A 24164-nucleotide genomic window follows, 5' to 3' on the forward strand; every position below is an offset into this window, starting at 1 on the left:
GCAGCAGCAGTTATTTTACTAGACAAAACATCCCAGCTGCCGTGGTCGTATAGTACAACATAAAGTACCTCCTGCCCCCGATCACTTTACCTTGATAGAAAAGATCAGAAGGTGAGGACGAGATGAAGAGAAGCCTGGAGCTCAGAGAGAGCTCGACTGCACTTATAAGAAACCTTTTAATGTGAAGGTGGATGTAAGCCTAGCTCTGCTGTGTAAAAACTACAAAGTCCTGAAGATGGACTACAAAAAGCACCCATGTGTCAGGTTGTTCCATGCATTTGGTGGAAAAAATGAAGTGAAATTACATTTTTGACAAATTCGGATTCAACCTGCAAAACATCGTCCTTCACCTCGTGAAGCCTGAACCATGAAGTACCTGATAGAAAAATGTTTCTTTTTTAAAACCGAAGCTACAGAAAAAAAAAGATAAATTTGGATAGTTTTAATTTGTATTGTTTTTGCTACATTTGCCATTTTTGTGTGATTTATTAGTAGTTTTTTTTTTTTAAAAATACAAAATAAAAATCAAACTGATGAGTGTATATGATACACTTGGCATTGTGGGGTTAAGAAGCAGCTTATCACAGCGGCGTGATGTTCAAAGTTCAGCCGTGCCAGTTACGGTATCACAGTGTCTATCAGTTATGAGACTGCATCGTTACATTTCCTTTCTCCTCCTAAAGGAGGCATGAAAACACCTTTGCTTTTTTATAATGTAGAGCCATGCTGACACGTCCAGATCCCGTCACTCACTCCAAATCCTTCCTCAGCAAATCCAAGTGTTGGACCACAGCATCAGCCAGTGCTACAAGGGTCACCTGACTGACCATAACCACCAATCACAGCAGGGCATCCATATCTAGCTTTACCTTACCATCTGATAATGTTTTCTAGAGTTGTAACTGGCTGGTTATTTGCACTGTGGATTTTTTTTAAGCAAAGTGTGAAACTCTGCATGAGATATTTGCCAGTTTTACTTAAACCATAGTTTTGCTGATCATTTCTGCAGTTTGAAACTTGTTGGGTGTTTTCATTGTTTTTTTCCCCAGTTTTGTTTCTTTCTTCTTCTTTTTTGCAGTAACAGTTTCCTTTTGTGCGTTTCAGGGTTTGTATGGCATTGATCTCGTGCATGTTGACCCTCTTTTGGTCATTATTTATACTGTTGACAATGACTTCAGAATAAAGATTGTTGGATACTCGAGTTTTGAATGGAACAACACCACAACACAGACTTCAAATTCATTCTTACACCCGACGGCAGACACTGTCGCACAGAAGAGCGATGACAACACAACATTTAAGTCAATGAGGAACTTTAATTTGTGCTACACATTTGAACAAATCACAAAAACAGGAACATTTAAAAATACATATACTTTTCTATTTCCAGAATGTTTACGTATTGATGACTGCTGTTTTTTTTTATACATATAGCAAAATATTTTTTCTCTCTTTCCAAAATAAGAAAAAATACCTTTGAAGAACTTTGTCATTTAGCAGATAGAGCAGCATACAATCATTATGCAACTTTTTTTAAAAATGTATTAATTTTTTTCTAATAATGTGCAACAACAATCACTGAATGCCTGATTCCCAGCTATAAACGAGGCCTGTGTGAGGGAATTTGAGTGGAGAAAAAAAATCTAAAGAGAGTGAGAATGTGAGGATTGAGCAAAGAGTGGAGGAGAGGGAAGTGTTATAGAAAAATCTAATTGTGGCAGGAATCGCCGACAGCTTGACTCCTCTTTGGAGGCTGCGAAGATGAGAGAGTGCTTGGTGAGGAGAGGTAGACTGGGCAAAAGAAGAAGAACAAAACTGTAAAATGAATTTAAGGAAACAAGAAAAAGCAACAGTGTGTGAGCCGAGAACAGTAGGTGGCAGAAGTACCAAACAGAGTGGAAAAAAAAAGAACTGTTGAAATTTGTGGTCATGTGTTGGTCCCGCCCTTCCCCTGACAAAAAACCCCCAAAAAACCTGAAACGAATCTACCAATGCAGCGCAACTGTCACCGCTGTAGTGTCGCCGATCGTCAGCTGTTAAAGCACTAAGTTACTCTAAAACAGTAAAGCCGTCTAAAGGTTAAAATAAAAGAACAAAAATGTAGAAATATTTAAGGCTTTTAAAGGATTATTACAATAATGCTTCTCTGTGCTAAGACGATCCAAAAAAAAAAGTACGCCCAGGCTGCTCCGTTTGCTTTTTTTTTTTACCGCTACTGAAACAAAAAAATTTAAAACAATCAGTTTGTCTACATTAGGTTAGCTCCACTTCAATCAACTCCATATAGTTGCCCGGTTCGCTCCTTCTCTCCCGTCCAGATGCTGCGATCTTCCTCAATCAGAGAAGCCTCGCGCCGATAAACCGCACTGGACTGAAGTGAAGCAAAAACTGCAAACTGCTGGTTTGTCATAACCTGAATTTCCTCGTATCTGTTCTCCAAAAACAACATACCTTTCTCTTTTTTTGCTTTTTGTTTGTTTGTTTTTTTCTTTTAAAGCAAAGGCAAGAAGAGAGACGTCTCACATTCTGCTCTTTAAAATGAACGTCTGCCTTTTCTCGTCTGAGACCGCTCGTTTGATGCCTTCTGTCTCGCTTTATCCTTGGAGAAGAGCCTCATGAAGAGTACAATCATATTCTTAAAGTCTCCTGGGCCTTAACAACCTAGTGTGGGTGTATGCAGCTGAGTCCTCTCTAGCCTTCTGCCCACGACTGTACGAAACGACGCGATTCGTTGACTCTTAATGCTGACGGCCCTTTCTGTGGTCGCGGGGCCGTTCGGATCTCACGTTCCCTGGTTTTACGTCAGGCAGCGACTCTAATGAGAAGCGCAGGAGAGGTGAGTTCTTTGGCCTGAGAGTGATAAGTAATGTATCTGCGATAATATCCAACATTCACGTAGTAAGAGTAGTGCTGAAATGATTTTATTATAATTAATAACCTTAAATCTGTGTATTGTCAGTGAATGATGGATTACATTTTTAAAAATTGTAATTCTAAAACTTCTTTTTTTAAATTTCAGCACAAATTCCAAAGGTTTCCTCTACTTTTGACCGAAGTGTGTGTTCTTATGAATTAATTCCCTTCTGAGAGACCGCCTGTCGGCTACAGTCGTATCAAATAAGTATAAAAGGCGACGCGTTAAGGGGGCGATAGAGAGGCTGTCCACTGGGTATCTGGTGCAAGGCCCTGAGTTTTACTGCCTAGCGTCATGGGTTTGTGATGCCATGGCAACAATGACAGGCTGCTGACCGGGTGTGGCTTGATGCTGAGCAGATTCGGGGCCGCCATCGTCCTCCATCTTTGGCCGCTTGGCCTGGGGCTCGCCTGGTTGTCCAGCTAAAGTTTCTGCACTGGGCTGTCTGCTCACCAACACCGGAGGGGAGCTAGAGGCCTGAGCAGCCAAAATCTGCAGAGGACTACTCAGACCTGAACAGGACAAAACACGAAACAAGAAAATAAGCAAAGGATAGTTTTGTCCATTTGTGAAATGGTAAATGAACTGGTTTCTACTCTAGCTGAGCACTCAAAACACGTTTTACTGGTCATGTCACACAGAACTTTCTAGCCCAAGTGCCTTATCTAACATGTGCATGCATATTAGATAAGGTGGTGAGCGGTTCAATATCTTGCTTTAAGACACTTCAACATGTATGCTGGAAAAGCCGGGGATCAAACTACTGACTGCTGATTAGTAGATGACCCGCACTGAGCCTCAAACCCCCAGCTGTGTGCTGTAAAGAGGTCGGCCTTTTTCTTGAATATAATGAAACCTTATTGTGTTTAAAGGACAAAAAATACCATCCAAAAAAAGAGTCTTACCAGATGCATTAGCAAGGCTGGTTGCTGTGACAACAGCAGCAGTGGTGTGTTTGCCATTCTGGGTAATGGGGCGAACGGGAAGTTGATGTAAACCTGGGGTCAGATTACGTGCTTCCCCGGCCTGCACCGCACTCTCCACAGTCTGGATCACTCGCTCTCTGGTCAGCTGGGCTTCTGAGGACAAAGCGTACGATTCAAACATGGGAACCCGTCAACAATCCAGCCAGATTTTGCAGTAATCAAACATTTGTCAGAATTTAGCATAATTTCCTAAATATCAGTTCACAGTATGCACCAGTTGGATGCTGTCCTGAAAATGCAGATCTTAAAAACATGACATAATGAGCAACAAAACACAATTTCACATGGATTTACACCAAACAAACCTCATCTCTTCAGGGAGAGTGATAAACGTGTCTGATTCTACAGCAAATGGAAATTAAGGTCGCGAAACTCAGAGATTTGGCTACTGTCAGCTATACGCGCTACAAGAAATATCTTGCGTTGCTGATTTGTGCAGTGAAGCTGAACAGTAAAGGTGTGACTGAGGAATAGCCCAGTATTCCCAGCACTGGACGGTAAAAACAAGGGGGCGTTAAGGATGTGAACAAGGCCACAACAGCTTTAAAGACTTGAATACACTTTCCTGTGTATCACATTACAAAGGATTGCATCACGCAGAAAAAGCATTTCAAAAATAGATTCTCTCCCACCCCCCCCAAACGGCCGTACCTCTGAGATCACTGTTGCCCTCTACTCCTCCAACAGCGCTGTACCCATTTGGAGGAACGCTGGTAACCACCCGCACCATGGTGACAGAGGGCTGAGAGGAGCTTTGGAACACATGGATGGGCTGGACTTGGCCACCGCCACCTGGAAGCAAAGCAAGGGCTTTCCCCGAGCCCGAGGACAGCGCTGTAGGGTGATGGGGAGTGGCCATGATGACAGGCTGAGCACTGACTGGGGAGCCTACGCAGAGGCAGACACAATTTACTTGATGCGTTTTAGCAAGCTTGTCATCTGCGGATCTTTGAAAGAGATTTTGTTTGCACGCTTACCTGGGGCGCTCTGAGAATACCTGTACTCAGGTACAGATGCCAGTTTGTTAGCCAGCTGTTCGTGGTGGTCGTGGGGGATAGGCGAGCCCTCCCTGCTCAGACACTCGGGAGTCTGCAGCCCGCTTGAAGGAGGAGAAAGAAGCCCCTGGTGGGTCGGGGATGCTGGAGCACTCCTAAATAACAAAATACAGAAAAAGCAGAGAAATCAAATAACTAACCAACAGACTTTTAGTAAGACATGCAGAGCTCCTCACTGTCAGCACCCTCTACTCATTCAGGCAAACCTCAGAACCACACTTACTTTGTTCTGTCCAATCAAATGATCGCAAGGAGCAGAAGCAGAGAGAAGGGAGAGAGGGTTAACTGAATCATTGTGCGTGTCTGTGTGTGCAACTTGAAGGCCACGGATGACCCACTGCAAAGCCCACCTTGATGACAGGGGTCCAAACGGGGTCCTAAAGCAGGCCACCCCTCTTTGCCGTCTCTTCCTGAAGGCCTGCTCCACCAGCTTGGCCTCGGAGGCAGAATCCAGACGCCAAAAGCTTCCTTTCCCCGGCTCGTCCTGAGAGCGGGCCACTTTCAGGAAGTAGCGGTTCAGAGACAGATTGTGTCTGATTGAGTTCTTGAAAAAGGAAAAACGTTTTGTCACTGGAAACAGAAGCATCAGTTTGAAAGAAGAGAAAGTTTCTTCCCAGCTTACTCGGGTAAAAGTTGTATTTCTAGACAAGACTACTGTACCTGCCAGCCCTTGTCTGCAGTGCGGTAGTAGGGGTAGTGTTTGGTGATGTATGCGTAGATGCCACTGAGAGTCAGCTGCTTGTCTTGGGCCGAGGAGATGGCCTGGACAATCAGCTGTGCATAGGAATAAGGTGGCTTGGACTCATCCTGGCCCAAAAAAGATAGACACGAGTCTAAATAAACATGCATTCATAATGACACACTCAGCTTTTTTTCTAAGGTTAAACATTAACAGTCGATTTCTTAGAAGCAATCAGGCCTGGATGTTTACCCGGGGACTGTCACCACCAGCTGACTCCGCTCGCTGCTCACTCCCCCCACTTCTCTGCTCAGCAATACTTCGCCTCTGCTCAGAAACAGCCTTGGCAGCATATTCGGCTGCTAACTGGAGGTCGGAGGTGATGTTGCGTCCGTAGCGATACCCCGATGACCCCGCCCCGCGCGGACTAGCTGGACAGGAGTTGGGAACACTGGGAAAGAGAGAGAAATAGAGGAAAGGGTTACCACTATGGTTTATGGCTACATGAAAAATGACCCACATAAGATGAGAGGCTTAATCTTGCAGTCAGTACAATACTTGTTTCACAGGCTTACAGTCACATTAACAACTGTAACTCAGCACACAGACAAGACAAGCCAGATTTTACCTGATAATTACATTAACTTCTCCAAGAACACGGGATTACAAAGGGATTACTATTGCAAAAAGGTAATTAGATTGCTGTTACTTTCCCGTAAGCATGCTGCATTACCAAACTGTGATTTTGTTTGTGAGAGTGTCTCATGACTATGACGTGCGAGCGTGCGACGTCCGTGGTAGCAACAGATGTGTGTAGATCAACAGTGGATAATATGGAGTGCGGGACAGAGTACAACCGTGCAGCGTAACTCTGCGTGGGAAGAAAACTTCTTTCTACCGTGAAAAATTAAACTTCAAATCTAAGCAAGCACCAAGGACGCTGCCACGGGAATGTGAAATTCACAGAGAAACCCCACATCTTCCCACTGACATGGCCACTGTGGCACCGGGCAAACCTCCACCTGCCCCACTCCTGCTAAACAGGTGAAAATTGATTAAAGAGCAACAGGACTTAGTGCTGCTGAATCTCTGATTTAGTTAAATGTTTGCTGTGTTTTACTTGCATCTATTTAAAAGAATGAGTGAAAACACAACATATTATTTTATTTTATTTTATATGATGGAATATGCAGAAAATAGGTTTAAAAATTTTAAACACATTTCTTGCATATAATTACATTTTTGCTTGATGTAATGTGCATAAAGTTAAAAGATTAAAACTGATTAAACAAATTTTTAAAAGAGACTTTTTCATTTGATTCAATTTTATATGATGGTTTATTCAGAAAAAACTGAACTGGGCTGAAAGGTCTACAGTTTTATTACCTGTTCGGGTTGTGTATCATGTTTTTAAAAGTAAAAAAGTGACAAATGATCTACATGTACTGGTCTTGTCCCAGTCTTGTTCAGTTCTGGACAGAGGTTTTCCATGTCCAGGATTATCAGTGTGATGAGGCCCCTTTCTTGCTCTGTTTGGCATCAGTGGGAATGAGGTGCTTCTACTGGCCTCTAAAAGACAGGCGCTATCATTCTGTTCCCTGTTGGCCCCTCCCACTCACAAACAGTGGTTATACGACCTCATGTCATGTCTAAAACTGGAAAAAATAAGACATTCACTCCAAAATTCTTTCAATTTTTTTTTAATTTTTCAAATTTCAAAGCATTTCAAAATCTATAAGAATTTTTCAGGTGCATTCACTTTTGTCTGTGTGCAACTCCCTCATGTCAGGTGTGGAAATACAGTGTACAGGTCTAGGGCAGTGACCTGGGTGGGAATGAATGGGATTATTTTGCAGGGACTATTATATCCGGGGAAATATTTTACTTATATATTTTTTTCTTTATTTCACCTCCCCCACTTTTTTCTTTTTAAACATTTTACAGCCTCAAGTGTTAATGACCCCAAATGTAAAAATCATCTGTAATCCTTCTCTTCTCCTTTTGTTTATATGTATAAAGGAAAAACTGTTAAAAAAAACAAACAATGTCGTTTTATTACAAGTAACTACGTAATAAAGTAACTAATTACTTTTGAAAATAAGTAATCAGTAAAGTAATGGGATTACTTTCTTGGAGAAGTAATCAGTAATTAGTAACTAATTACTATTTTCAAGTAACTTGACCAACACTGGTGTCAAGCTCATACACCGGTCATTTCCAGCAGGTGTGTGTGTGTAGACAGCAAAAATCTGACAGTTCAGTCATTTCAAGATTTTATTAGTAAATCCTTAAAACCATAATTATGTCAGAGTGCAAAATGAAGACTACACAATGTAATAGTGAGGAGTAACTAAACTGTACAGCGTGAAGGCCTGTTGAAGCATTTCTAATCTTCATTTATATTTTGCACTTAACATTTGTAAGATAAGCATTTTTTAATTTTGTTCGTTATTTACCATTTCTATGAAATTTGAATAGGACTGGAAAAACACAAAAGAATAAGAATCCACACCTCAGAGTAAAGCAAAACACACAAAAGAGAGACGTGAACTAACTGTCATGAAATGATGTCCTTGGCCACTTCATGTGGTTCCCAGTAAAACTTAAAGCAACTGTTTCATTGTCAACCCTCGCCTCAAATGATTTACAAATGTAGTGTTTACAAAATTAATTATTAATATATTATTAATTAAATTAAAGTCCAGTAATAGTTATTTTCCTATATATCCATACTGACATTTATAATGGCTAATAAACAGAAATGAAAAAGTAAAGAGGAGATGGAAGAAATACCCTTCGAGCATGCTGATGTGGTCCAGTTTTTAAACCAGAGGGCAACGTGTTTGGAAAAGCTGCAAACAACCAGCTCATTCGGGCGCAAACAAATAATCTACTCTTTGTTGTGACAATGAAACAAGTTTATTTTTCAAGTCATGTAAATATATGTGTTAGTAAAGACTCAGAAATAATTACACATGACAAATGTTAAGAAAATAAGATTAAATGTCATGTGTCAGAAAGAAAGAAAAAATATTGGCCGATATATCAGATTTCTTAAATCACCAAATATTGGTATCAGTATCAGCCTTCAGATCTTATACTGGTTGAGTCATAAAAGGCTTTGCTTTACACACAAGAACTAGATCTGAAAAAGGAAAAAAAAAAACAGAAACACACAACAATGACCATAAATACATTAATTATTAACTCGGCTTTATCTGCTGCTGTTGTGAAAGAGAGACAGAGAGCACAAGGAAATCCCAGCAACTTCTCATACAGTACACACCTGCTTCTGTTAGTAAAGTAAACAATGGTTTCTGGGAGAGTCAGTAAGCTTTGATTTGCCTCTAGCAACAAAGAGCCACGGATACAGACGGGGGGGGGAGTGTGTTTTTAGTTTGTGGCTGGAGGAACTAGGCTGCAAGCTCTGTTTTCATAAACTCAGAGCTGAAAAATGAATACGGACTAACACAAACATATTTTTGTACTTTTCGGAAGTACAAAAAATACTGAAATCTGTATCCGTCAGTCTGCTAGGACTTTGTTATTTGTGCCTCCACGGGGGAGCAAGGGTCATCTTTGCTTTCCCCCGGACACTCTTAAAACAACCATCCCCCCGCGGGCCACGTGCACGAGGCCCTGCATTACAAGAGTGCATGCTGGCAGAGAAAGGAGAGTGCAATTTTACGCTGTGCATTTAAGTTGCCAAGCAGGAAAAGTCACTCTTAGCACCCTGTAAGAGGGACCACGTGCTTTGACACAATACTCTTCCGCCATACACAGCGGTGTGTATGTACCAGGAAGGCTGGCCCGACTATGTGCCCGAAAAAGGCCACGGTGAGAGCGGCGCAGAAATGTTTGAGCGAGCGTCTTTAGTGTCTGTAGTGTGTCTGTAGTGTTTCCACGTGCGAGAGAACAGGAGCTGAGGGTTGAGTTGGAGGGGCAGGGGGCTCGGAAAAGGAAACCACTAATGGACGGGAAAACGGCCCACAAGCAAAACAATCTGCCCTCGATAGCCAATCGCAGGCCTCGAAGCGGCAGCCATCCCATATAAGGCAAGCACGCGCGCTGACATTGGTGGGGATGCATGATGCAAAGGCAGAGAGAGACCACCAGAGGGCACACACAGCTCCGTCGAACACTCACACATGACGTGTATATTTACAGAGCACAGATTTCTTTTAAACATGTGCCTTCACAGCCTATGAAACTCAAGCTTTCTCTCTCTGAGTGCAGATACAAGCACATCTTCAGCTAGAGTGCATGTCAGCAGCGCACAAGACACTACACTTTTGTTTCACAAAAAAGAAACTAACAGCTCATCTGAGAACTTTCATTGTACACCCAGCTTTGTTTTAAAACTCCTCCAACAGATCCTCCTCTCTCACTGATACCCATTTACATAAATAAGACACCGAAAAAAAGATTTTTTAAAAAGGGTTTGTATTTAATTTACTCATTTCTTTTTTATTCTTTTTGGTTACTGTCTCCTGTTTCTTTTTATACAAGTACTGTCTGCGTACTTACGCGACCTCTTCCACTACAGTACAAGCTTTAATAATTAACCAGATAATACAAGTTTTAGTCAAGTCAAGTCAAGTCAAGTTTATTTATAGAGCACATTTAAAAACAACCAAGGCTGACCAAAGTGCTGTACAGTAAATACAGATAAAAATACAATAGAACACAATTTCGTAATAACACCTTGCTGAAAAAATTTTTATTATCCGGTTAATGCAAGTAAATCAGTCTTATTGAGATATCCAAACTCTAAAGGTATGTTTTGATCAAATTTGACCAAACTAACAAAAAAGTGAAACTGAGGATACATCCTGTATATTTCTCTTTCACTGAAGTTTCGTTAGATTTCCAAGTTCATAAAATTGTTTCCGCTTCCAAGTCGATTTTTTCTTTTTGTTTTAGTTAACTATTTTATCCCCACATCTCGCTTTTAGTTTGATTTAACTATAAGAAACATGGTTGTTAACACATTCACGTTACACACCGACACCAGGAGGAGACACAAACTCTGCATCTCAGAGGTGTTCAGCTAATTTTAGAGAATCCACCATAAAACACGAGCCAAATCAAAGCGTGTGCTATAGTGACCGTTTGGGAAATAAGGGAGCAGCTAAAAGTACCTCTAATACTAATCAATACTTATTGGAAAATAAATGTTTTCTTAATTATTGGGGATTGAATGAAAAGGCGCATTGAACTAGTTTGGCAAGAATTCCTTCCAAAGAAAAACATCCTCCTGCTTTAACTGCAAATCCGGACGGCCTACTTTGCATTTATGAACGCTGCTTGAATTGATCAGCGTCCACGTGATTGTGTGTCTGGTGGCTTACCTGATGGTGCCTGTGGGTGAGGGCAGCGGAGAGCCAAACGCCCTCATGTGCTCTTCGTGCTGCTGCGCCGTGGGAATGCTGATTTTAAGAGGAGAAATTTGGGGCAGAAGCGAGCGAGCGGGAGACTGCTGCTCCCTCTCCCGGTGCTCCTCAACCTCCAGGAGTGACATGAACTGGATCTTGATTGCCGTGCTGGGAAAACGAAACATGCACCTAAAGAGCAGCAGGGAAGGGGAGGGCCACAGGACGGAGAGAAAACAAAGCAAAAAAGAGAGATGATGTCATGTTGGTTCAACCAAACAGTAAAGCATTAAAACATTAACAGATCAGCACTTCAGAGTTGTGTTTAAACCTTCTCGTCAATGACAATTTAAACATTTCCTGTGCAACTAAGTAACTGTTATTGCAGGGGGAGATGGTGAGATATGACTGAATTTGAGAAGAAGAAAAAAAACAGCTAAATGACAGGTGGTGACATTGTTTTGTCAACCAACATCTCCAAGGGCAAGAATAAACATTCAAACTCGACATCATTACACGTTTTACAGCAAAACACAAACACCCGTGCAGATCTCCCTTAATAATAAATCATAATGAGACTGCACTTCCCACGTAACTACAGGGGTTTGTTTACATTTCAAACAATATCACACCACCTCTTGTGGATAAAAACCTCGACAAAGCTCCCCAGGCCTGCACCTCCTTTTCTATTCTGCTTTTAAACAGGTCTGAACAACCTCCTCAATAAAAAGCGAGGATCAGTCACAGGTCCACGTTAGTTCAAGCCTAAACAAAGCTAATTACATGTGTGAGGGATTTGGTAAATGTTTTACAATGGAAACTTAATGATTGGTGACTGGTTGTTTCAATTTCCTCCCAACTGACTCTGGCAGCAGGGTCGTGTCTTTACTGCACCCTTTCTGATCTCACGGCAAAGATACTGAAGCCCCGTTAATTCTACAAAAGAAAGGAAATATCCACAAAGGATCAGAGTGTTGAAAGATGTTCCAGACACACCAGTCTGATAAAGAGAAAAAAAATTACATGAAGAGAGAGAGAAAAAGATGAAGCGTTCTTCCTGAAAACCGGCAGCTGTCACTGGATTCTTGAAAACACTGCTCACAGCTGTTTTGGCCTATAGTGCTCCATCCTCCAGCACCAGGTGCCCGGGCACAGATAGCACGAGGCCCTGCGGCAGCCCTGCAGAAGCTACAGCTTTTGACAGCTGAGGTAGAAAAGACGCATTCAGCAAACAAAAGGAAAAAAAAGAAAAACATCTTTCTTCTGGCCTTCAGCTCAATGTCAGACAGGCAGAGAGAAAAAACTCACAGGACAGTTCGACTCGATTTCACTAAAGTAAACAGAAAACCTGGAACAAGCTTGAGTAGTTAAACTGGACCAAGAGTTAGCTTCTTAAGCAGCAGCAGTAGTAGTCTACTGTGTGGATGCATTACTCCAGCTAGCTAATTTAGGACTTATTAAGGAGCTAAACAAATGTAAGATATGGAGGAAAATGGGGAACATGGCTACTGTCTGAAACAGGACTGTGCACTAGGGGTGGGCGATATATCGAATATACTCGATGTATCGCGAGGTTTTCCACATACGATGGTTAAAGTGGCTTTATCATAACCATCGAGTATAAGTTGCCATGCAAATAACTGTGCTGTCTGCATGCAATTCACTCAAGTTTTTTTAATCCCACACGCTGCCAATGCGCACAATTTCCTACCCGGCACACTGAGCTGAGCATAGGTGTTTATATTTCACCAGATGGAGAAAAAAATATGGTGACAGTGCGAGTTTCAGATGAGCGAGAGAAAAGACACTTCGCTGCTGTTCGGATTTCACAGGAAGGAACAAAATTCTGTAATTTGCAAAACATGCCAACTATTGTCGTAGCAGTACCACGAATTTATTCCACTGCAAAATTAAGACCGTTTTAAACTCTGCATGTGAACATCTCCCCACAGACCAAAGAAAAAGTTAAATAAACCAGCTGTGATACCTGTGACTGTTCTTGGTCATCCGTTTTTCCATAGTCACCTTCTAGACTTTTGTTTCTATAATTTGAGGAAGTCTTGTACAATTTTATGTTAAAAGCAATAAAAAATTTTTTTAAAAAAGCACCTATTTAGTTTTAGTTATGTTTTTGTTGTCTCATGAATTAGTGCTTGAGCTCCTTTTTTGTTGCTATGATCTTTTGTTTGTTAAAGGTCTAATGTTGACCACAGAAAGAGACTTACGGTCATAGTTTTGTCATTTGTGAAAACAGTGTGTGCAACTGATGGTTTAAAAAATGGTTAAAATAAAACATTTCCATTAATTTTTAATTTTTTGTATTCAAGTCAACACTGAATGGTCGCTTTGAATAAGTACACAAGTACAATTTTAGGTACTATATGGTTGAAAATGGTTTGAAGGTTAGTTAAACTTACCATGATATATATCATGTATCGTGATACAACCAAAAAATATTGCAATATCAAATTTTCCTCGCCAGCCCTGCTGTGCACTTTATAGCCAAGCTGTGGCAAACAAATGTTGTGTTCAAATAAATCTGCATAATAAATAAAGCAAGTTTGTGCTTTTTTTCAACAAAACTGTTTAATACATCATGTTTTTTCTAAAGTCTGCGAGTAATTATGTTAAATAATCTTGATCTCAATGCTGACCAAAATAATTGCGACCAATCAGTCCCAGCTTGCAGCAACAATACAGTAATTTTTCAAGATAAAAGTCAATACATGGCAGATATCACCAAATTATAAATCTATAGATTTTATTGCACATTTCAAGTGATGCTGACCACAGAGCATGATTGGTGCCCCTGTCTGCACTCTGTGCTTCTTGTCACAGAGACTTAATTGGAGGCTGACAAACTGATTATGAGATGTGACATTGGGATAAATCATTGGAATGGTATATGGAAATGTGTCCCAAAGAATAGATGACTGACATTGCAGTCAATGGCCTGCATTTGGCCTGCATTTGTATAGCGCTTTTCTAGTCCCTAAGGACCCCAAAGCGCTTCACACTACATTCAGTCATTCACCCATTCACACACACATTCACACACTGGTGATGGCAAGCTACATTGTAGCCACAGGCGCACTGACAGAGGCGAGGCTGCCGGACACTGGCGCCACCGGGCCCTCTGACCACCACCAGTAGGCAAACATGGGGTTAGTATCTTGCCCAAGGATATTTGGCATGCAGCCAGGAGGCAGCCTGGGATCGAACCACCGACCTTCTGATTAGTGGCTGACCTGCTCTGCCACCTGAGCTACAGCCACCCCAATCCATCAACTGATGCACACATGGATATAAAACAGGAAACATTATATTCAAATACATTCTGACGCCTACATTCTGATGAGATTGGAATTATTTAAAAGTTCTATGTTTGATCCATTTAATCGATTTTCATGATCTCTGGAATTAAAGATTTACTAATGCTACACTAAATTTATTTTTGTGTCAAGTTCTTACCAATATTCAACGCGGAGCAACAGACACCTTACAATTACATCAGTCCTTCAATCAGACCTAAAACACCATGTTAACACAAATAAATTCAATACAATTTGGAAATAAACTGGATATTAATTAAATAAACAGGCTTTAAGCATCAACTAATTGTTGTTTGATATTCTTTATAAATACTATGCTACCCTTCAGCCTCCGAGTAGACATACCTGTGTTATAAATGTGAAAATTCTCTGATTTTCAGAAAGGTTGACCTCTGACCTTGAAGTCAAGGTCACTGAGATTTTAACTTAACAGAGTTTTTCAGTAAATGCAACCATTGCTTTGATTTGAAAATTTTACGTTGCCTCCTATACACATACACATATATGTATATTTGGTTAATTAGCAACCAAGGCTTAATGTCTATTTGGTATAACTTTAGCAAGCACTTAGATCTGTTCAAAATGCAATCTATTATAAATTTTATCTTGATTTAACTTCTGATTTTTACCTATTTAGAATTGCAGGTTAAATATTTTCTTATGTGTTTAAGTCTCTGTGAAATGAAGATGGAGAGGAAGGTGGGGAGAGAGAGCTGGAGAAGCCATGCAGCGAAAGGCCGATGGTCAGCTAAACTGTCGAGCTTTTTCCTTCATTTTCCATACAGTCCGTGTATCTCACCTTGTTGGGTTTGTCTAATAAGCCACTTAACATTCAAGCAAAACAAAAAACAAAAAAAACCCTACAAAGGAAGTTCAACATAACCGGGCTTCTTTCATTGTGTTAGCAGACTCGACAAAACCTAAACCCCAAGATTGAGTAATTGTTACCACAACTTATTAACTTTCTCTGTTAAGAGAAGCTTTCCGCTTCAGACTCTGCATGCTGCTCATGTGAAAGAAGAAGAAGAAAAAATAATAATAATAAAAAAAATAAGGTGCATTTCACAGGTCACGTGACTTCTTCCACACACAAAAAATGATCGCTCTGAATGCTGCCTACTCCAGGGAAAACGGAAGAGAAAATGGTGATTAAAAATCTATAAAGACCATAAAAACACTACAAATAAGACAAAAACTTAATGGTGCAGAAAATTGTTAATCTTTGAATTTATCACACATAGCATTAAAATAAACCAAGGAATTATTTTATCACTGAGTGCGCTCTCAGTGCACATTATTTTTAAGGTGACGGCTGCATATCGGAGCTCTGAAACTTTAAACTGGAGCCATTTAAACGTTAGCTTACTGTGCCACAGCGTAACAATGGAGACGTGGGAATTTAGTTTGTCACAAATCAAAGTGATATTACTTTTATATATCTGGTGTGTGTTCTATGTTCCAATTCCAGTGGTGTAAAAGAGACTTGGCAGCAGATTAGAATCAAGTACAACAACATTTATACTTTTTCTGCTTCACCAAATAAATACATGCATTCCTGTGAAATGCACTGTTTGTGTTACAGTCACTGGTTTTAGTAGGTACAGCTTAACAATTTGGACATGTAACACACAGCTCGCTAAGCCATCAATTAGGGCTGCCACAAACAATTATTATTTTTGCGATTATAGAACTATCATTAGCTTACAGCTTTAAGTGTTTAAGGTATGTGCTAACTAAAAATAAAGACAAGATGATAGTTTATTGAATTTAAATGAAATTTGCAGATTGTTTCGGAGAAGTTTAATAAACGCAGCCGTCTGCTCCTTGCTATCTAAAATATAACGGGACACTGGAGTATATTCTTGAGCATCTCACACTTCTGATAATCAGCTGTCTGCTTGACGTTTATTCAGCTGTGTAAAAACTATAACTTTAATCTCAGCCAAACCGATTTACTCAGGAACAAATAAAATACTGAAAACAATAACATTTTTAAGTTATCCAAGTGACTTATATATCGTGTTTAACCTGAGTAGCGAAAGATGGCGGTGGGTTTGAAAACAATTTGCCGGGAGTCCGGTGTTCTCACGGGCTCTAGTGAGCCTTGAACCCCGGCTAGCTATCGAGCTAGTGGGTAACAGCAGTCTCTGAAAACGCGAAGCGCTTTTAAAAATATGTGGTGTCTTGATAAACTGAGCAGATATTTGAAGTTTACACAGCAACATTCCCGTCTGAAAATATGTTAAACGTTTATTTTGTGACCCAGAAAGAATAATAAGAGTAATATTAACCTCCTAACGGTGTGTTCACACCGAACGCAATGGACGCGAACAAAAACGCCCCAAACGCCCCTAATTTGACGCGCACACATTCGCGACTCAACGTGTGTCCAAGAAAAATCCATCGCGCGTGAACCGGGAATGTGGGAGGAAGTTGTGCCAGACGGTATCTTTGCAAGATGGCAGCTGTCGAGCTAGCGCTTGAAGAGAGAGTCTCCCTTCTCTATGTACTGTGGAGAGCAGAGCAGCGGCGTAAAAGACGTCCTCGCTGTACCTGGGTCCATCAGGTCCTCCAGAGGCGTGAGCAGTTTGGTGAGTTTCACCATTTGCTCCAGGAGCTGTGCCTGGATGACGGGCGATTCCAGCGATATCACCGTCTTCCCCTCGCCCAGTTTGAGGACCTGCTTTCCCGCATCAGTCCCAGAATCCCCCGCCTAGACACCAATTACAGGCACTCAATCCCACCTGCAGAGCGCCTGTCCGTCTGCCTGAGGTTAGCAAAAGTATTTAATACGGTAGTCCTTTATTATTTAATTCGATTTATGCTGTTATCAGTGTTTGCAATGATAGCATGGCTGTGGTGTCATATCAATGTATGCGCTCGGTGTTTGCTGATATCAAACTGTAGCATTAGGACCACTGAGTTAACCTTTGTAGTGATACTCACTCCTTTTTATTTAGACCTGGTTTAATTCTGGGATAGTTGAATATTTGTATATAATCACCGCAGACTGTTTTAGATTTTATCTAATATATATCATGTAATTATCCTTATAATTACAAAAGGTTTTATGTAAGATTTATGTTTTGTAATTTGGGAATTTGAATAATGTATTTTGTAACTGCAGGACACATTATACTCATTTTAAACAATTTTGTCCAGGTTCCTTGCCACCGGGGACTCCTTCAGAACCATCGCGTTCAGTTTTCGAGTTGGTGTGTTCACGGTGAGCCAGATCACCCCCCAGGTAGCGACGGCCATCTGGGACTGTCTAGTGGACGATTTCATGGCTGTGCCTTGAACTGAAGACTGGCGGTCCATCACAGAGGGATTCCAGGAGCGCTGGAACTTCCCTCTGTGCTGTGGAGCTCTGGATGGGAACCACATCCAAACAAAGGCACCCCATATATCATATAGGAGACACACACATTGATATACACTAAATATTTATTCCATTTCTTTTTTGTGGTGCCCAAATTTATGCACCTGCTTGATTTTGTTTAAACAATTATTGCACACTTTCTGTAAATCCAGTGAACTTCTTTTCACTTCTCAAATATCACTGTGTGTGTCTCCTATATGATGTATTTAACTGACATTTTTTATTGTAACAACGATTTATACAGGAAAATGATGGCTATTAACAATGTTGCCCAAACTTTTGCATCCCACTGTATTAGTATATTTTGTCATTAGTATAATATGAAATAAATTCTACATGTGTCAAGTCGTGTGCCAACGTTTGCTGTGTAGTAGAACTGAGACATTAGTCATTATAAAAATGTATTTGAAATAATATTAAAATTCTCACACAGAAATATATTTTATATATTTATGTTTAATGTAAGTATTTACAGAGAGACAGGAATAAAAACGACCAGCTGCTCTCCAGAGCAGGAACAAGGCTGAGGAGGAAATGCTCCATTGGAGACTGGTGTGGACTCTTCAGAGACTCCAGGATGGCCAGCTCCACCGCCGATGGACCGTCCTGGGACCCGTCCCTCATCTGCCTTGGAGCTGTCCTCCTCTGTGGGCCTGTAAAACAGCACAAAACAAAGAAATGAGGAGACTGCTACTAGATTTTAATTTCAAAAACCAAACAGGATATATTCAGATTGGTTGTAGACATTTAGTAAAGGTGATCACAAGGCAATCCCACCGAGTAAAAAGCTATCAGTGCTTGCTGTACATCTGATGCTACAATTGTGGTGCAGGAGCTCAGGGACTGGGGAGCCAGGAGAAGCAACTGCGGATGCTCTGCTGCAGAATCAGTTCTATCAATACAGTATTAAATGTTAACAGGTTGAATATAATAATCATAGAGTAGACAGTGGTCCCTCATTTATTGCAGCAGGGGTTCTCAGAATAACTAGCCCCTGGCCACGCACTTTATACACCGTTTTCCCCACACACATGAACATTGGTCACAGTTCTCACAATTGATTCTCAAAGTGCAAACCTTTGTAGATTGCAAAACGTAAAAGTATTATTATGCCGCGGTTTGTCTTCATCTGCCCGCCACTTTCGTGCGCCTTTTTCCCCTCGCGGTGCAGGTGTCTATTTCCGAATGAGGGTCATAGTTATGGGTGTTTTTGTGCTGTTTTTTCTATTGGACGTAATGGTTATCAAAACCAAAGGTGATAAATTTGGCAAGCGCAGGAGACACGACACGGAGCAGATTTGTCAATCAGGCTGCAGAATGCAATGCTGTACTGTGCAATAAAAAATCAGCGAAAAAGCGAAGCAGTGACGGATGAGCGGGACCACTGTGTGCTGTTTATTAATAAACAATAAAATATATTCCTAAATGACAACATGCATAAAAGCAGAACGGTATTTGTACGTCAGTGGGAAAATAGCAGTGGCTTTCTAGCTTTTGTGCGGCTTCCCCAGGTCAACAAAAACTTTAGAGAAAACTTAAGAGAAATGAATGAACTTACCAGGTTGCCCGATCTCTTCACATATCTTCCTCCAAGCTCGGTCCTTTATATTCCTGTCTCGGTACAGAAAGCAGCTGGTGTCGTACAGCTCCGGGTTGTTTGCTACCGCATTGATTAGCCTTCCCCTCCATTGAAGTATGAAGGGCTTTAGCTGGATCTGCCCCTTTGACCTAGGTCACAGCCACGTCACCAGGCTCCTGATTGGTTGTCGCGGCACGATTTGACGCTGGAGTTCAGATTTTTCCAACTCGAGCGGTAGACGTGAAACGCGCGTATGCACAAAATGCAACACAAAAACTCACGCGCGTGCTTTTATTCGTGAGTAAAACGCGCCAGACGCGCTACACTGACGCAGGTTTCACGCGTTTTGGCGACGCAAATCTGCTTCCGAATTTTCTCGGGACCCGCAATCGCGTGTCATCGCGCTTTTCCATTGACTTTACATGTAAAGCTCACGCTCCATTCGCGTCCATCGCGTTCGGTGTGAACACACCCCGAACTCTCCCACGGCATGCATTTTTAATTTCTCTTTGATATTTGGGCATATTGGGGCCGGACGAATGTAAAAACAAAGAATCACCAGATTTTATTTTTACCTTATTTTTGTCTCTAAGAAAAATGAGAGCCACATATGAGGATATTCATTTAAAATTTTGATAGAACAGTGGCAGTACAACGTCCTCGTGAGTGGATATCAGGCCCTTGTGGAGCAAAATTGAGTATTTTGGTCTAAATAACCCAAAATGTGATGTCCACATATGTGGACGCCAGGTCCTAGGAGGTTAAAACTAACTAGCTGCCGCCATTGTTGGAAACTGAGCAGGGCCGCGATGTGTCGCGCTATGAATTCTGGGACAGTTCCTTCTTCTTCGGGGTTTAACGGCAGCTGGCATTCTTCTTTGTCACTAGCAGCATGTTGCAAAAAAAAAAAAAAAACATGATTTGTTCTAATTTCTTTAGCTGAATGTATGAAAAGTGCCAAAGATAACAAAGTTTGTCTGGATATAGAATATTTTTTCAAAAACTAGGTGATCCCCAAAGATCTATCTGCAGCAGAAAGCAGTATTTGAAAGCCGTGTCGTTAAAAAAAATGTAAAAATAGGAAGAAAAATTTGCAGGATCTCAGTGATGCACAGTTGATGCATCTACTGTTCACTGAAGCCTCATTAGAAGTGGTCTCAGTGGAAGGGTGGATATCAAGAAGGCATTCTTTAAAAAAGGCAAAACTGGGAGAAAAGGGTGAGGATTGCCAAATTACAGAAGAACTAGACTTCTAAAAACAAATCAGAGGCAACAGGTCTTACGAAGTGATGAAATCAAATTTGAAATTTGAGGTTCAATCAGCGTGCATGGAGGAGGTCAGGAGGGAGATACAGCATTTAATGTCTACAGCATGGTGAAGGCTCTGTCATGGTTTGACAACAGTGTTAGAGATCTTGTTTGAAATTATGGAACTATGAACACAGAAAAGAACCATCAGATTTTGATCCACCATGCAATACCATCTGGAAAGCATCTGATTGACAGTGGCTTCATTTTTCAGCATGGCAATGATCTCAAACACATGCTAATGCAGTGTTTCATTGCGCACAATGAAACAGTCATGGACTGGCCTCCCCAGAGCTGAACCTTAATATTAATGAAGCAGTGTGGGAGCATATCGACAGAGAATGTAATAAAACAAAGCCAAAATCTAAGGAAAAGCTTTGAATGTCATGTAAGAAGCCTGGAGAAATATTCCTGAAGACTACTTAAAGAAATCAGAAGAAAACTGCCTTAGAAAACAGACTGTTTAAGAATAAAGGTGGTCATATCATGACTTTTCAAGTTGTTAAAATTGCACAAACTCAAAAACAGAGTTTCCAATTATTGAAACCTGCAAACATACATGGAAATAAATCATATGAGGCAAAAACAGCCTCATATGATTTATTTCCATGTATGTTTGCAGGTTTCAATAATTCTCAGCCCCCATTTACCATTTTCATTGGAAAACATAAACAAATGAAGGGTGCTCAAGACTTTTGCACAGTCCTGTATAAATTGATAAATTACTATACACGAGTGGCAATATGTAGCTGATAAAACACAAAACGAAAGCAAAATTAAATTTACTTTTTTAATCTAACCAATCATTTTAGTCACTTTTTAGGGAAAGTTGCACAGCATTTGTTTGCTCAAGCTTCTTACATTAAAGTGTTTGTTGCTGCTTCTGTCTTATATAAGGGTAAACTGAATTTTAGAGCAGAATTTGAAGGACTTTTTTGCTAATAGTTTAATTTTTCTTCCTTTGAGAAAATTAATTCTAATAAGCCACTATCGTTTGTTTAGATCTGCACTTAATCTAGCTCAGTCTTTTTTTTTTTTTAATTAAATGTCTTTTTGCTCAGCAGTATCATAATGAAATTAATTTGCAAATCATGACAATGCAGAGAAATTGTTGTCTTTCATATTTTAACTCGGCGCAGTTTCGCTAGCTCTGTAATCTCGAGAAAACCCTCCAGGGCCAAAGCAAACCAAGCAAACATGTCTGTGGCCTTGGCTCGCAAGTCAGTGTTTACTTCGTCATGTGCGCCTGCAGCGAGGATATCGCCCCAGTCTGCACTTCCGGTTCAATAACCGACACACCCCCAAACAGTGTTTCGAGCCAATCAGAGAAGACAAAGACACCCCCCACCCAAACACACTCATACTGCCTCCACCCTATGATTGACACATACACAAAACCGAAGATTTCCGTTTGTAAGCTTGCAACTGTACTAAACAAACCAGTGAAAGCAACGTGTGTAAACGCGACAGCTCTGCAACCGCAGTGGAAAAAAAAAAGCTACATTCCACTGTACCCGAGATATACAACAAAAAAAGAGGAAAAACGTGTTTCAAGTTTCAACATTTACCAAAAAACTCCCGTCTTCCTCGAAGAACCGTGAGATGACATGTCTGGGATGCGTTTGTTTACATTAATGTTTACGTGACACGTCGGCCAATAGTCTGAGAGCTAGTAGCGAGCATAATCACTCAGAAGCTACAAGGTGTGCTGATTCGTTTATTTTGAAAATTAGATTACTTTAAAAAGTTATTTCAAAGACAATATAACACGCCGTACTTATGCAAAAACACCAACCAGTTGCAGCACTTCGAAAGAAAAAATAATAATTTACTAACTGCTTATGCTTGTCAGCAGGCCGGGGAAATGCAGCTAGGTTTGCTAACGGCTAAAACTAGCTAGACTGATTCACTCATTCAGCGGGTTGAAGGCAAAGCTGAAGGGGTCCACTAAGAACATCCGGGCAAACTGAATATTAATTGAATATGACAACATAACATCGCTGTGAGTTACACTGGAGACCTGACAACTTATCGTGTTCCACCTTTACTGTCCAGACCTAGGCTGCCATTACTATGCAACACCAAGCCGCTCTGGTAGGGGTGTCGTGACAAACTTTGTACCCCGGACAGGATAGGTGTCCCGTTTGGCCCTGTCATCGTGGAGGTCGTTTTGTATTAATGTTCTCCCCGTCAGTGTTCAGAAATCTATTCGTGAGGCTAACGTGGGTTTACAATTGAGTCGTTTTATTGTTTGAAGTAACCGCTAGACCTCCACTGTTAATGCATAAAATAAACTTTAGTGTGAGAAGCCCTGCGACGTCCAGCCACCGTGTTATCACGGGAAGCCTGACTGCAGCGGCTAGGCTTAGCTGACCGCACTCACTCTCTGGGTAGCGGCAGTGGTGGCGCCCCTCTTCGCTGGAAGACCCCGTCCACGAATACACCGTTCTTGCCCAGGCACCGGAGGGAAAACCCACTCGCCTCGTCGTAGGTGATCTGCAGGTGCCGTCGGGAAATGAAACTCGAGTGACCCATGTTGATGTCCACGGAGCCGTGAGAAGAGTTCCGGCCTATGGTGACCGTCCTTTGGCGCATGACATACTCAAAGTCCCGGCCCTCGAGCCTGGCCAGGGCCTGCGGAGGAGTAGAAGCGAGCCGCACGGGAAGAATCCCGGCGTCTGTGCGGGCATCCATCACCGGAGGACCCAGAAGGGCGAACGAGGGCTGGTGAAAGGTGTGCGAGGTCACCGCGACGCGCACCGGGCTGCACGGAGCCGACTGTAAAGCTAGCAGGGCTCGAGCCCCGGTGTCATCCCGGTAGTCTGCCATCTTCTTTTGGAGGGTCAACACACTCGCACGCGCACACACTTAACTTCTCGCACACACAGAGTTGCAACGTGAGAGTTTTCAGCCAGGGAACTTGTTCACTCCGTGGCTGACGAACAACATGGAGTCCGGCTCAGTGGAAGAACAGGAGCGGAGTCTCCGGGAACCGGACTGGTGCTGCGTTCAGGGACACGTCGTCATAAGCTCACTTGACTGTCACACAGCAACTGAAAAGCGACAGCACACACTATGTTGGCGTACCTTAAAGTAATATCACTTTCACCTTTTCACTAAAGGTTTCAGTGAGAAATATTTAATCCGACATCATGTGACGGTTCAAACATGTGCTAAAAGATCTGTTTAGTGCTACGCATTGATCTTTTTGGTTCAACCCTCTGTGAAATGCACTAAATAACGATTTCCTTGTATTTAACGATTCCGAAATGCCCAAAGTTTAAAAAAAGAAGGAAAAAAACATTTTGCACTTGAAACTGAAAGTAATTTGTGTGATTTCTTTGCTTTGTTCCCCATTCTTTAGTTTCTAGTCTAGCCCTGTAGTCTAAAACTGTGTTTTCATTTCACTTTTTTTTTTTTTTTAAACACGATTTTTATTGGTTTATTAGGCTGTGGGTTTTTTTTTCCATTACCGTTTTTGTAATCTTACCTTTGTTTTAGGCCTGTTTATTATTTATGCCTGTTTTATCTCTATTTGTATAAACACTGACCAAAAT

At 41.3% G+C, this 24164-nt stretch overlaps 1 protein-coding gene across 2 annotated transcripts; it reads right to left on the bottom strand.

The window, feature by feature from the left end:
• Positions 1–1480: 1480 nt before the first annotated feature.
• On the bottom strand, positions 1481–23558 carry foxk1 (forkhead box K1). Of its 2 annotated transcripts, none has more exons than XM_085356833.1 (9): positions 22991–23558; positions 10986–11198; positions 5887–6085; positions 5616–5762; positions 5306–5499; positions 4878–5050; positions 4552–4788; positions 3820–3990; positions 1481–3426 (listed from the first exon to the last, which is right to left on the bottom strand). In XM_085356833.1, exons 1-9 carry the CDS (start codon positions 23434–23436, stop codon positions 3194–3196), a joined length of 2013 nt encoding a protein of 670 aa, XP_085212959.1. In that variant the 5' UTR covers positions 23437–23558; the 3' UTR covers positions 1481–3193. The 2 variants fall into 2 exon arrangements, with proteins under 2 accessions (XP_085212959.1, XP_085212958.1); XM_085356832.1 differs by having other exon boundaries at positions 3820–3993.
• Positions 23559–24164: the final 606 nt, after the last annotated feature.

Source organism: Diplotaxodon limnothrissa, linkage group LG6, assembly GCF_057381915.1.
Source record: "Diplotaxodon limnothrissa isolate DT_005_m linkage group LG6, D_limnothrissa_male_GT1.1, whole genome shotgun sequence".
NCBI classification, from domain to species: domain Eukaryota; kingdom Metazoa; phylum Chordata; class Actinopteri; order Cichliformes; family Cichlidae; genus Diplotaxodon; species Diplotaxodon limnothrissa.

Coding starts and splice junctions, on each gene's coding strand:
- foxk1 (XM_085356832.1), bottom strand. CDS start 23,436: ATGGCAGACTACCGGGATGACACCGGGGCTCGAGCCCTGCTAGCTTTA. Junction 5,763..5,886: donor CTGGTGGTGACAGTCCCCGG/GTAAACATCCAG, acceptor TTTTTGGGCCAG/GATGAGTCCAAGCCACCTTA. Junction 3,427..3,819: donor CAGCCTTGCTAATGCATCTG/GTAAGACTCTTT, acceptor TGTCCTGTTCAG/GTCTGAGTAGTCCTCTGCAG.